Source organism: Ciconia boyciana, chromosome 5 (genome assembly GCF_034638445.1).
Source record: "Ciconia boyciana chromosome 5, ASM3463844v1, whole genome shotgun sequence".
Classification (NCBI taxonomy): domain Eukaryota; kingdom Metazoa; phylum Chordata; class Aves; order Ciconiiformes; family Ciconiidae; genus Ciconia; species Ciconia boyciana.
In genome coordinates, this window is record NC_132938.1 from 59,183,581 (window position 1) to 59,197,144 (window position 13,564).

Below are 13,564 nucleotides of genomic sequence, written 5' to 3' on the forward strand. Positions count from 1 at the left end.
GTCACAGGATAAGATCTTGGAGTATGAACAGAAAAAAAGAAATTTAAGTACAGAACAGATGAAAATTAGAACTGTATTTACTTTAATAAAAAGAAAAAGAAAAGAAAAGAAAACATGATTCAAATTCCCATATCCTTATCCAGGTTCTTCTGAAACCTTGCTCAGGCACAGTCCCAGGGAAGTCAATCCAAATTGTATAAAAAGATACAAGATGCTGCATACTGGCAAGTCTATTGAATCAGCCAGTTCCACTGGATTTGAAAACACAGAAAACTTTCCCTACCTCCCAAAAGCAGAAGGGCTAAGTACCCTTTCTTTTCTTGTGCCAAATCATTCAACAGCAGTTTTCTTGAATGCGATAGAATAAAAACATAGTTGCACTCACAAGCTTTGTTTCAGTATTTGTTTTAAAAACAGAGGGAGAAAATGCCAGAAATGCTAAAGAAAAGCCAGATCCTGCATGAAGTGCTGCTATTGAGAAGAGGCTTGTTTTCTGTGAAGGCTTCCTGGTGCAGTGATGAAGTTGAGGACTGTACTGCCCAAATGCCAGAAACTGCAACAGAGTGGATTTGGGAGATGTCTGACATTACAATGAATAAGGGTATGCATGATTTCCATTACAGTAAGTGAGTGCTGCTTTATACATATCACCCCATAAAAGTTATGAGATAAAACAGATATATGAAGTTTGTGTTTCATAGAAACTATTCTGCGGCTGCTTGGCGTCAGTTGGGGGATATCAGTGTGATGAGTTAATATTCTGTGTTTAGGTGCCTTACTGGCTTCCCGAGTGACACGGTGGAACACATTCAGGGGCTCATTAAGTTTCCAGCCATTCCTAAACAGCAACAGGTGCTTGAGAAACATTTCTCCAGCATGTCACAGACAGCTTCATCACTGTCTTGGAAATAACTGACTGCGCTTGTGTTTCCTCTATGGCACCAACTGACAATGAGGAGAGAACGAAAAAGAACAGGAAGAACTCCCAAAACATCCACATGTGCATAGTGAATGGGTCTAGAAAAGTAATAAAAGACCCTGCTGCATGCCCTGAATTCAGATATGATACTTGCATGTCCATCCAATGTTGCTGTTCACTCAGACTCCAGTATCACATTCAACCAAACTCTAACGGGTTCCCGGGAACATTGATTAATTAATTGAAATGTCATTATAGGAAGCTGAAACTTTTCCAGTGATTAGCATTTATTAATCCTTTAAGTAGTTTGGCTACATGTTCAAGTATACTGGACTGGATACGTTGGGAAGCTTCTTCAACCATGAGAAGGAAGACGAGATGTAGCTGGAAAGATATGGTCCACTGCCTGGCATGGCTCTTCTGTTTTCACAGGCTGGTTTAGAATTTGTAAGGAGTGCTATGTATGTGCACAGTTACCTAAAACATTTCATAATACAGCCTGCCACTGTGGAGAGATTCATTCACAAGAAAGCAAATTTGTAGTTCAACTAATAGATTTAAAGAAAAGGAGACTTCAATTCCTTACACAGTAGTCAAAGGATAAATATTTAAGACCAGAAGAACTACATTCAAGAGTTTCCTATGCGTAGGATATCCCTGTATCTTGACGATCTTTTCTTTACATGGAAGTACTAGAAGATACTAAAGGAAATTCTTTCAAAATTAGGCACCATGGAGTCTTCTCTTGCCTCTTTCTTCTCATCTGTCTTGAAGATGCCTGTACGTATCAGTCCATCAACATCCAACAATTCCAAAGCTGTTTAGAGCATAAAAACTCTGTAAATATGGTCCTCAGACAACTAGTTTGTTCATTTGAAATCACCTGTGTGATTTGAGTTACCGTATGTAAAATGGATATAAACTTTTGTTATTTATTTACCTAATTTCCAGAAAATATATTGTCCCCATTCCTTGACTACTTGGCTGGTTGAACACAGGTTTAAGATATATTCATTCATCTACAGGAATTAATGCACTTCAGATGCACTTGCCACCTAGGCCTAACCTTTCAAGCCTGCTTGGGAAATGTGCTTTACCAGTAACTCAGGGCAAAAGCCAGAAAACAAATAGAATGTGTTCATTTCTAGAACATCATAGGAAGACACAAATTTGGAGAACATTCTGTAATTCCAATTATATGAGACTGAAGAAAGATCAAAAAGTGCAGTGAGAACCCTAAAGCTTTTTAGCTGCAAGGGACCTCAACAGAAAATTTTGTAGAAGACTTTTGAGTGTGCATGTGCATGCCTGCATAATATAACAGAAAATGAAGAGAACACCACTGCAGAAAACAAGAATAGTATCAAAATAATACCAGCAATACAAGAATATTTAGTTTTTCCTGCTGGGAGAGAGATTAAATGGCCACTGCCTTGTATTGAGCCCCTTCACTTTCTCCTACATGCTCCTGCTAGTGCTTCGCTTGAGTTGCCAGACGTCCATCTCACAAAGTTTGGGAATAGCCTGCAAAATCTCTGCTGACAGCTACTGTGCTGGCACACAGATGCACAAGAACTCTGTAGTGTGTTTAAATATTAGGAAAAACTTCTCTTATGGAAACTTCTTACATGTTGTAACAAGTTCCTAGGTGTTGTAATGACATCCGCGAGGTTTGTACTACCTCTGTTGCATTATGCCACCACTGCATATCACTATTAAGATAGAATAGCAAAGACATATCTTAGAGAGTTTTATAAAGTCCTGATGGGAACAGACCCCAGAAGTTCTGAAAAAAAGGTAACAAACAACAAGGAACAATCAGGAAAAAAAAAAAAGTCATTGCTCCAAATAAGATTCCTTTCAATTTTGTGCGGTAACACCATGATAGCATCAACAGATTGCAAATCCAGACAATTGGATTTCCTCCATGCTCAAGTTTCTCATCCAGTCACTGTTATTTCAAAGTAGCTTTCAATCAACATCAGTTTACCGGAAATTCGTTTCTCCACAAGATATCACTGAGGTTGTTCTTGGAAATTGATGAGATTACTTTATCACGGTGATACATAATTCTTTGCTAAAACAGAGGGTGAGAAAAGGGGCTAAACTACTGCTTTTTCTTTGCTGATGAGTGCCCATATGCCTAATTCCAGCCATTCTCTGGTTTCTGCTACCACTTCTCATGCCACAGACATAGTCTCTGCGACAGAAAAATCAAGGCTTTTTCTATAAACTCCTTAATTAAACAGAGTTTACAAATGCCTTGAATCAAACAGTACGCATCCTGCAAGTCTGATGTGACCAGATCTGCTTTGCTCTCTCTTATGCACATTCTGCTAGCTTGCTTGTCACCATCTAGGGCGCATCTAGCCACCTCAATGCAGAATTGCACTAAATGGAATTTCTTCATTGAACCGCCACTAGTCTCCCTCTGGCCTAGATTTTTAATAGAAGCTAGCATTCTCCAAAAGGGTTACTATTTGATCAAATTATTCCATTTTATTCTGCAGGCAAATGTACTGTTTTTCCACTATATCCACTGAATTCCGAAACAAATTTTCACTGGGCAAAACTCCCACACTTCATCCATTTTTCACTTCACATTTTGCTTTTCAGGTGAATCTGAAAGCTGCCCTTCTGAGCCATTCTTACCACCAAGAAATAAAGCTTAACAGCAATAACTTTCCCAGAGCAGAAACTCAGATTTAAACTTTTTTATTTACTTGCTGATGATATGCATGGACATGCATGATCTGCATGAACATGGAATCCCCAAAGACCAGCCCTAACCCCAGCTGGTGCTCCCAGGACACTGGCACTGACCTCCAACTAGGCTACCTCTTTGCTCACTATTAAAGTAAACAGAATAGGGATTGCTGTCAAAGTTCCTTATAAAAATACAGTTCCATCACATGAAGGACTCTGCTCCTACATGATCTTCACTAGTCAATCTAGGGTTCATTCTCACAGAAAATGAACAATCTCCCTGGGAACTATATTTTCAGTATTACAACGTACAAACTTTAATATGCACATTCAATTCTTCCCATAATTCACTAGAAACGCAGAAGGGACGTTATGCTTGAATGCTGTGGCAATTCACAGGTCCCTTGAGAAAACCACTGCAAATGTTACATTCCATGAGATAAATCCTGCATCCTACCAAAATGGACAAGAGTTTGGCCTCTGGCTTATCCCCCTTGTTATTGGAGAAATGATATAAACTATCTCCTGAGGTATGCACAGGCCCATGCTGGAATGCAAAGAAAAAGTTTCAAAGAGATTTTGTTCTCCGAAAGAATAGTCTTTGCCACGAAGAAGCAGCAACCACTCTAATCTGCACTCACTCAGGATATGTGAATTCACTCACTTTGTGCAGCATTATACAGGTACAGGTACAGCTCAAACTGTGCAAGTGTCTGCAACTCCCAGTGCAACCACTTATGCTAGAACTAAACCAACCACATGTCTTTTGTATCAACTTACCTAAAGATCCCAGACAAACCGGAAGCCAGGGACTAAACCAGGTATTAGGTCAGGGGCTGTAGCTAATACTGAATAGAATCTTATTAAAACATTTTGACGTGTCAGTGGAAATCACTGCTGTGTAATGGAGCACAGAGTATTTTTGTCGACAGAGCCAGTTCTCCACAGCCTGTGTATAATTAATGCAGTTCTTTGGCTGGAGGCTTGATACATTCAGTAGACTACTGCTACTGGAAAGCACCCATCAAAGTGGAAACCAAGTAAAACTTTGATGACAAGCCCCTTCCATTAAATAGAAATATAAAAAACTACTATATTAGATTTTTTTTTAAAAGCACTAGAATGCAATGTTCTACTTCACATTTGAATGTAAGATATACTGTTTGCTTACTCACAGACACTTAACCAATTTTCCATGTGAAACCTTTCTGTGTCAATCCCCAGTTCAATACCAGAGACTCAGAAGAAGATATAGCACAAGCACAGTAAGTCCATTTTAGTCACATTCTTGCGGTTCCCCCCTCTTTGTGGTGTACCCCCAGTACAACAGAGACTACAGTTTATTTACCTTTATCCCAGGGAGTCCAGGAAGCCCAGGAAGACCTGGTTCACCCTATACAGGAAAATTACATAATATTACAGACATTATTCAGTTACGGTCACTATCCAGTGAACACCTCTGTATATTCTGCAGCAAGCTAAAAGAGCATAAATGACCGCTAGTCAGTTCAAGCAGGACTGATATTTTCAAAATAGTGACTTAAATGTACAATTGGTAAGAGTCATGTTAAGAACTTAAATATCTTCTGGGAACCTTAGATATGAAGATGACACCCAGGTAGAAAATCCATGTCAGGAAAGCCAAAAATGAATTCACATTAGCCTTCGCCAAAAGAGAAGAAAACAAGCAGCACCGGTTCATTTTACACGCTGCCATTTCAGTTCCATACTTATAACAGATGTTTAATTCTGTTCCATTTTCAACTCTCAGCTAGATATTGTGCTGTGTAACTGTCTGATTTAGCTACAAAGCAATTCAGAAGAGCTTGGTTTAAATTGTGCAATTCAAGCAGGACTGCCTAATTATAACTGGGCCATCATTTTTATAGAGCTATCCGTAGCATCATTTCAGTGCTTGCTATTTATCTGTGAATATACATGGTGTCATGAAGGATAGTGGGAATGTAACCTTCTATTGCTTTACCCAGAAATGCCTTGCTTATTTAAAATTGCAATAAAAAGACCTATAGTACTGCATTTGCAAGGGTAATTTTGCAACAGGAATTGAAAACTGAATATATTAATTTTGAAATGAAGTTGATATTAGTCTAAGACAAGAATGACAACATTCGCACAAATGGTCATTTTGAGATATCAGCTAAACGGAAAGATGTTGTCTAGGGAAATAAAAACGATGAACAGAAAAAAAAAAGAGCAATAACATGTGAAGAAAACATTATTTTAAAGGCTGGAGATTTTATTTTAATACAGAGATGGATTCTAACCAGCACCTTGGATCTGAATATTCCCTGAACTTTCTGGAAGCTCAGGTCTGAACTCTGAAGCCAGCTTTTACCTTTATAATGAGTTGAACTATATTCCAGATTTTATACACTCCTGAGCTTTACAGAAATCCAGATTTCAACTCTGTGGTTTAGGCTGATTCATACAGACTGTGCTATTAAAATATTCTATATATGTGTGTATACACACACACTTACATACATTCATACACTCACATAGACATGCGTATAGATACACAAACATAAACACATGTATACATAATATAGATGTTCATCAGACTACAGTACCCAAATACACTTCTTTGAGGCAGTAGTATTAAACAGACTTGGAGAGCTAGTAACAAAATTACATTCTGCCACAAACTGAAAAACACAATAGAGCATCTGCAAATCACTTTACCAAATGGAGTGATTTTTAAATGTTATAGAAGGATCTGATAACAGCTTCTTTGTCCATCTCAGTTACTCCAAAATTTTAACTGTTCACATTGCCTAAAAGCACAGGAAAGATCCCAGTCTCAAAATATTAACTATAAAATGAGATGAAAGAGTAGAGGCTAGGATACCATTTTCAATAGACACTATTATTTCTTGGTATGTTGCCTAACACTTTCTAAAGCAGAAAACAGGTTGTCACTCTTGCAAAAGGATAATCCTTTAAAAGGCCTCCATTGCACTCATTCCTGACAAAATGCTAGCTCCAAAACCCTACTCCTCTCTCTTCCAGTTTCTTACCTGAGTAGCCATACCTGCCACACTGCTACCGTGACCTTTTCTCATCTAATTGTGGAAGCACTAAATTTCACTTCTAAGCACAGCATTTGAAGAATTATAACTGATAATCTATTAGTATTGCTACAGTAGGTCACTGTTTAGTCTTGGGACAGAGCTAACCTCCATAGACCCACACATAACAAGCAGAAAGGATCAAGCAAAGCCAGTTTAGAGTCACAGTAATCTAAAACAACTAAAATGCCCCTCTCAAAGATACATTAAACAATGTGAAAACTCAATGAAATCACTAGTGCTTCATTAGAATTGGTATTGTAGATGAATGCATAATATTTTGTTTTCTGAACATTTCCTGATACAAAAGTTCTGAGTATGTTTTATGAGAAGAATTATTTTTAAAGAAACCAAGGCTGTATACTAAATCCATCTCATAATGCTAAGGTTGGCAGGGCAGGTTGTTCTATCACCTCTGCAATACATATGGCACACAACAGCCTTGTCAGGCCATTGAAATACCATCACATTTCATTTCATGTAAATAATATTCAGTGGGGAGCTCGATATTTATCTGCCCTTAGAAGATGGATAAGGAATAACTGGAAGAAGAGAAAGAAGTAAAATATAAGGAAGGAGGGAAGATACAGGAAGGAAATAGGAATGGGACACAGCAGGAGGAAAAGTATTGAGATGACGTAAAGGGCAGAGGCATGCCTCCAGTTGAAAAAAGGGTCCCCCACAACCTCTGGTGGGGTGAACGAGTCCCTGCTAAGCAGGGGGCAGAACAGCAGACACAGGGCACCTGGCTGGAGGAGGCACTCTGAATGAGCTCATTACGGGAGCTGCTGGTTCAGGCTGGAGACATGAATGTGGCATACTGGAAGCTTGTGAGGTGGAGTGGAAAGAACACATTAATCCCCCTTTGGCGTGAACAACAAGCTGAGACTACAGAAAGTCTGAACTGCGTACCTCTCACTTATCTATGTTACCTAAATGAGATCAAACCTGAGTGCCTGGGGACTGAGATCCAGGAGCCTGCTGATAAATCTAGCTGCTAGCTGCTAGCTTTGCCTCCATGGCAGCCAGCTAATGAGAGTATGAATCTCAACAGGCTCTTAAGTGCATTTTCTAGTTTATTACCCAAGCAAAGCATACACTGCAGAATGCACACACTGAATGATTCTGTGGATTAGATAGCTTTAAACTACTTTGATTACCTTTCCTAATTAAAGCTGCATTTTACTAAAGAACTGCATTTGCAACCATAATAGTCTTTGTTTAGTCTTTATAATTGATGACAGTTATAATTTCTCAAACAAAAAGACTTAACTTCTTAGTTTGCTTTATATTTATAAGTGTTTGGGGGTTTTGCTTAGTCACCGAAAGACCTTGAGTATTAGAAAATGGTTGTACTGCCATTCACTATATAGAATTTTAGCTCTTGGCTGTCTGACTGGAATACCTGCTAGCTAAACTGGCAGCTGGACTCTGCTCCACTCTGGCAGCAGTGGGTAATTTTCAATGTTATAAGAGGCAAGAATGGTGCCGAAGGCTCCCGAGGGAAACCAAGTACTGCAAAGCAAAAATCTGGTTCCCTCATTGTCTCTTCTCTTTGCCCTTTCACCACCTCTCCCAGCAGGACCTGCCTCCTACTCTCATGAAAGGCAGCTGAAGGCACAGCATTCACTGTGTTTGATGTACTATGGATTCAAAGAGGAAATTCCCCAGCTTCAGAGGGCCTCATGCAGCACAGAGTCATTATAGCTCCTGCTGGACCTTTACTTGCAAAAGCAGCCTCAGCTACACAGCACCCGGGGGAATTTGTTCCCCTGGAAGGAAGAACAGGGCAGCATTAGCTGGTCTATGTCCTTCCAAACATGCTGCATGCCTCCGACAGTTTGATTCCCCTTACAAGTATATGGGAAAGGGTTTCTAGACAATATTTATTTTCTTCCTAATGAGATGTAATAATGTACCGTAGTCTGAACATTAATATTCAGTCACACATGCAGGGTTAACTTGTGATCACTCAAGGGGCAGAGCTGTTCTTTGTTAGTCTTACCACCTGCAATTGGGTAAGCTTTCAATGCAAGAAGTGCGCTGTGGCTAGAAGAGGAGGTGGGTTATTCTAATATTGCTTTTCATGCAAATTAGTATCATCATTCCTGTGCTTTTTTAAAATACAAAATTATCATACACCAAATGCGTACAGGCCTTGGGCTGTTAAATTGTACTGCCTTGGGATCATGCTAGTACGGGTAAGTGGCACTGGTAACATCTGTGTAACAGTGTTTATCACAAATCCAACAGAGAGGAAAGGAAAACTGAACATTTCCAACTAATACCTTTTGTCCAGGCCGTCCAGATTCACCAGGTTCACCCTAAAAGAAGAGATGTGAAAGGCATGAGATCTGACAAAATGAATTAAACATAGAGCTGGGGAAAACCATAACATTAACGGTACCTGAAATGTCCATGATACTACAAAGTAACACAGACCAACCACCCCTCTTCTCCCTGTACAACTGCTTTATAACTAAATTACCTTAATTCCTGCAGCAGAAGAACCAGGGTCACCCTGATACAAAATCCACAAGAAATAATTACACTTATTACATATACAGTTTTTCAGGAAAAATATAACAAAACATCCAAGAGTATAGCAAGATTATATAGCAAAATAACTATATAGCAAGGTTATCTGTTCTCTGTGCTGCTACATAGGAATTTACCCAATTAATTAAATCAGTGTGATGCAGAAAAGGAACAGTATTGTTTTCAAGAACATGCAGAGAGATTTAGTTTCACTCATCCAAACAGCATAATAGTTAACCTCAAATTTCACAGCTAATAATGTAGATGCAATAATTGAGATTTTATATAAATGTACTTCATGAAGCCAGAAGATGGGACATACTGTGACATCTCTGAATTGCTGATATAGATTAAAAATAATTTACTGCCATTGACAAAGAATATGAGCAATCTTTTTGACCTAATTCTACAGATGGCAAGTGTCAGGTCTCAACTGACAAAGATTTTTGTGCTAATGAAGGTTAGCCTAGGAAAAAAACCCCAGTGACCTATGTGTTTATCCCCATCAGGACAGGTCATAGCTCTATTTCCACAGCTCTTCAGCATATTTAAACTGATGGTTTAAGGCAGTTAAGTGTTATACTTTACAGGATGAGAGCGCTATAGTAATTTATGTATTCAGGAAAGGTCTCTGTTCTGAGGAGGCATCTAGCATTCAAAAAGATTTGCCTGTGTTTTGCTGGGTTGACTGGATTTGATAGACAGTGATATGCACAAGGGCAGAGGATCGGTGAGTGACCTGGGCAAGGAAGATTTTAGCTCCCAGTTTTGTACAATTGTCACAGGATCCTTACAATTCTTGTATACTCACTTCACTGCATTTTTTTTCTTAAATGACACACCAAACAAAAATGAAAAAAAATAAATTAATGAAAAGTTTGCTAGTCAAACTACATGCTGTTGAAGATGGCTAGAGTGCTTATTTGAAGAACTCATTATTCAAAGTAAATTTTGATTGTTCATTGAAAGTAACAGGTTGCTACACAGTAGCAACTTCAAGCTCCCCAACAGCCTGCCAGTGATTTACACAGGTACCATAGGAACCAGTACTGTAATCCACTTTGAAGATGTTTAAGCATAATATAAACGTTTAATTTTCTTTGCATTAAAATACAATTGGGATACCCATTCCTGATGGTTCGGTGAAGCTGGAGGAAGCATTCTGTGAATGCCATAGTTTTAAAGTTGGTTTGGGTACGGGGTCTTTTTGGTAATAGTCTCATAAAATTAAATGATACCATGCTCACTGTTCTTTGAAGAATAGGAATAGATTTTCCTCTACACAGTTACTGCAGCTCGCTCTTGTGTGAAGAAAAAACAAAAATCAGTTTTATGAAGGGTTGATTCATGTCTGGAAACCTGAGCTGCCTCATTTTGATAGACATGCATGAGTGATACTGCTGATATCCCTTACAAGCATGTACAACTGCAAAGCCTCAAGGACTTTTTATAGCTATGAAGTGGCAAAGCAACTGGTAAGAGACATTCATCAGTTAAACATTTTAAAGGATAGTGATGGATATGGGGAAGATAAGACACAAAGTATTTATAATCCACCTTCAGGCAAGAATGAAAATTAATATGGGATTAAAGAAAAAATTATGGTACAGCATGTTCTCGGTTCTCTGATGAGTCAGTTTGAAAATGAAGAAACTTTACCAGGGGAACATGCACACAGAAAGAAGATACTTTGTAGTTTCTAGGGACCAAGGCTACAGTAGAAGAGTGGAAGCAAGAACTCAAGTCTGGCATTGACACTGTCTTTAGAGTAGGACAATTCAACAAAGACTGTTTCTTTCTTAAGTCACAGGTCAAGAAGTCGGCACCCAAGTCCATATTTCTGAGATGGTACAGCACCAGGTACAGCAGTTCAGACAACAAAGCCACATTAATTGCACAAACAGGAACCCATTCCTAAACCAAGTCTGAAACTGTTGTCACCTGATCTCTCTCTCTCACCATATAAATGAAAATGTAGTATTTATCTCACAGAAACATTATTTAAGCTTTTAAAGAAATGTTTTTAAGTTTCTTGAACTATGAATTAAATCTCTTAAGCGTAGGTACAGCATTACGATCTAGTGTAATGGTCTCTGCATTTATTTACATGAAATTAACAGCTTGTTTCCTAAACAGGAAGGGTTTGTACATGTACATGGTTGAACACCTGAGAATGGAATGGATACTAGCCTTATCTCTGAACAATACATCCAGCAGCTCTCTTAAAAACAGTCTTTAAAAACTGAGCCTTAATAAGTTTTACACTCCTCTCCACAAGTGTTCAGCTAGCAAAAACTTTCAGTACTCATCTGGTAGTGAAGTTCTGTAATGTAACACATGCCCCAAACTTTTCAGAGCTACCCAAATACAAGGCACAGGTTGTGTAGTAGGGAAAAACTGTAACAGAAGGTATGTATAAGCATAATGCATCAATAAGGCTCCTGTGAAATTTGCTGGAATTCAATTTCATCTGCTGCTTTTAAGACAACAGATATAGTTTTAATGTTAATCTGCTGCCCAATAGAAAGCACCCAGCTGAAAACATAGAAGGAATGCTATTGAGCTACTTTGAAACCCTGCATTATAGCAGGATTTATAGTAAAGGTAAGTTTAACTGCCTCCTCAGGATGATCATGACACCAATAGAGAAAGTGCAGACACAATACAGAAAAAAATACAAATAAAAAAATATAGAAAAAAGTCAAGGCTACTTTGTGAACATGTTAATTAAAAGTGGCTGTAATAGTCATTCTGATTTCCTCTAACAATTATATGATTAGTGATTGCTGGGCAAATTCATACTGGAATAATGATCATACAGCAAAAACTTCCCCCTATGCTGAAGAGCAGGAAAGAATACAATCCTTGTTAAGTAGTACAAATGTAATGTAATGACACCAAGTTTAATACTCACTCCTAAATTATCTGTCAAAAAAACACCCTCCTAAGCTCCCTACAAAGTGCTGTTTGCAGAGCTATCTGTCAGAAACTTTAAGCTGCAGCTCTCCTATAAGATCTGGATCTTTTTTTCTGGGTGGCAGATTGCCTTCCAGGCAGGGAAAATAGAGGAAAAATAATGAAAGTCAGCTAAGTCACAGTTCTGCTCACTCTGTTACAAAAAATCATGCAGTGGATTCTAGCCTGTTACGGTTAAAGCAATGCACTCCACACAAACAGCATATATTCCCCATGTCACCACCCAACCCCTGAAACATATATGAATCTTGGAAGAGATGAGAGACTTCTGTATTACAAAGTTCAACAAGTTTATTGAAATTTCTTCAGGTGTAGCAATATAAGAAGTCTCCTGATGACCTATACTTTCCACAAGTTGATCCCAAATAGACTGCCAAACTGTTGAAAGCTCACGCAGAAATATTTAAAACATTATACTTGGGGAGAAAGGATTTCCCACTGAAAGAGGGAGAGAACTTTTTCTTTCCTTAAACAAGATCCCAAGCAGGGCACTGTGCGCACTGTGGGCCACAGTGCAGTATGGGCATGCTAGTGGATGCAAGCTCACTCTAACAGTTGATAAAGTAGAAAAGCAACAAGTGAAGCTGCACTAGGCTTCCCAGAGAGATTATTAACTTCCCATTTACTTGTTGCAAGACTAACTATCTGAACAACAATCTCATATTTGCTAAGAGATTATATTCTTGAATCACACAAAAGCAGATCAAGATGATGTTACCAGCATATATTGTGTAAGTAACTAAAGAAGGTTCTTAAGACTTTCATCTGGGTTAATAAGCATGACTGCAGATGAAGTATTATTTAAATGAACTCTGGGAATCAAATAACTTGACTATTCTTAAATCTAAGGTCTATTTTTAACTGCTGATTTTAGAATAAGCCCCATAAAATCCTCGTGTTCTTGAAAGCATAGCTTTACTGTATCCAAATGATAGGACCTGAGAGATTTGCATGCATTCTTTACCAGCTTGATAAATCCATCATAAATTTCTCCTTGCACTAAACTGATGTGAGTTGGTTAAGCAATTACACATATAGGAGTACAAGAAGAAATTTTTATGCTTCTGCCCAAATGTAGTCACTAAAATGAATATTTTTAGAAGCAGATGAGTTCCAAACTGATGGCCAGAAGAGTTCATTATGACTGACACTTCTTGTGCAACACAGGCTTTGTTCTGACTGCTAAAGACTATGACTTGTGTAAGTAAAGCACATTTAAAAACTCAAGTTCAATTTTTTTTTTTCAGTGATACAGCATGAGTCTCACATAAAATAAATGAAAACTAAGTAAAATAAAATTTTGACAATGTCTACTCTTTAGTGACTTCTGTGACAT

The 13,564-nt window shown here is 38.3% G+C and overlaps 1 protein-coding gene across 1 annotated transcript in view; it reads right to left on the reverse strand.

The window, feature by feature from the left end:
• The window catches only part of COL25A1 (collagen type XXV alpha 1 chain), a 329,639-nt gene that overhangs the window by 46,629 nt on the left and 269,446 nt on the right, over positions 1–13,564 (reverse strand). Inside the window, exons 16-18 of the mRNA XM_072863100.1 lie at positions 9,203–9,235; positions 9,003–9,038; positions 4,974–5,018 (exon numbers count right to left, since the gene is read on the reverse strand). Coding sequence (XP_072719201.1) covers positions 4,974–5,018; positions 9,003–9,038; positions 9,203–9,235 — 114 coding nt within the window. The remainder of the gene's footprint in view (positions 1–4,973; positions 5,019–9,002; positions 9,039–9,202; positions 9,236–13,564) is intronic.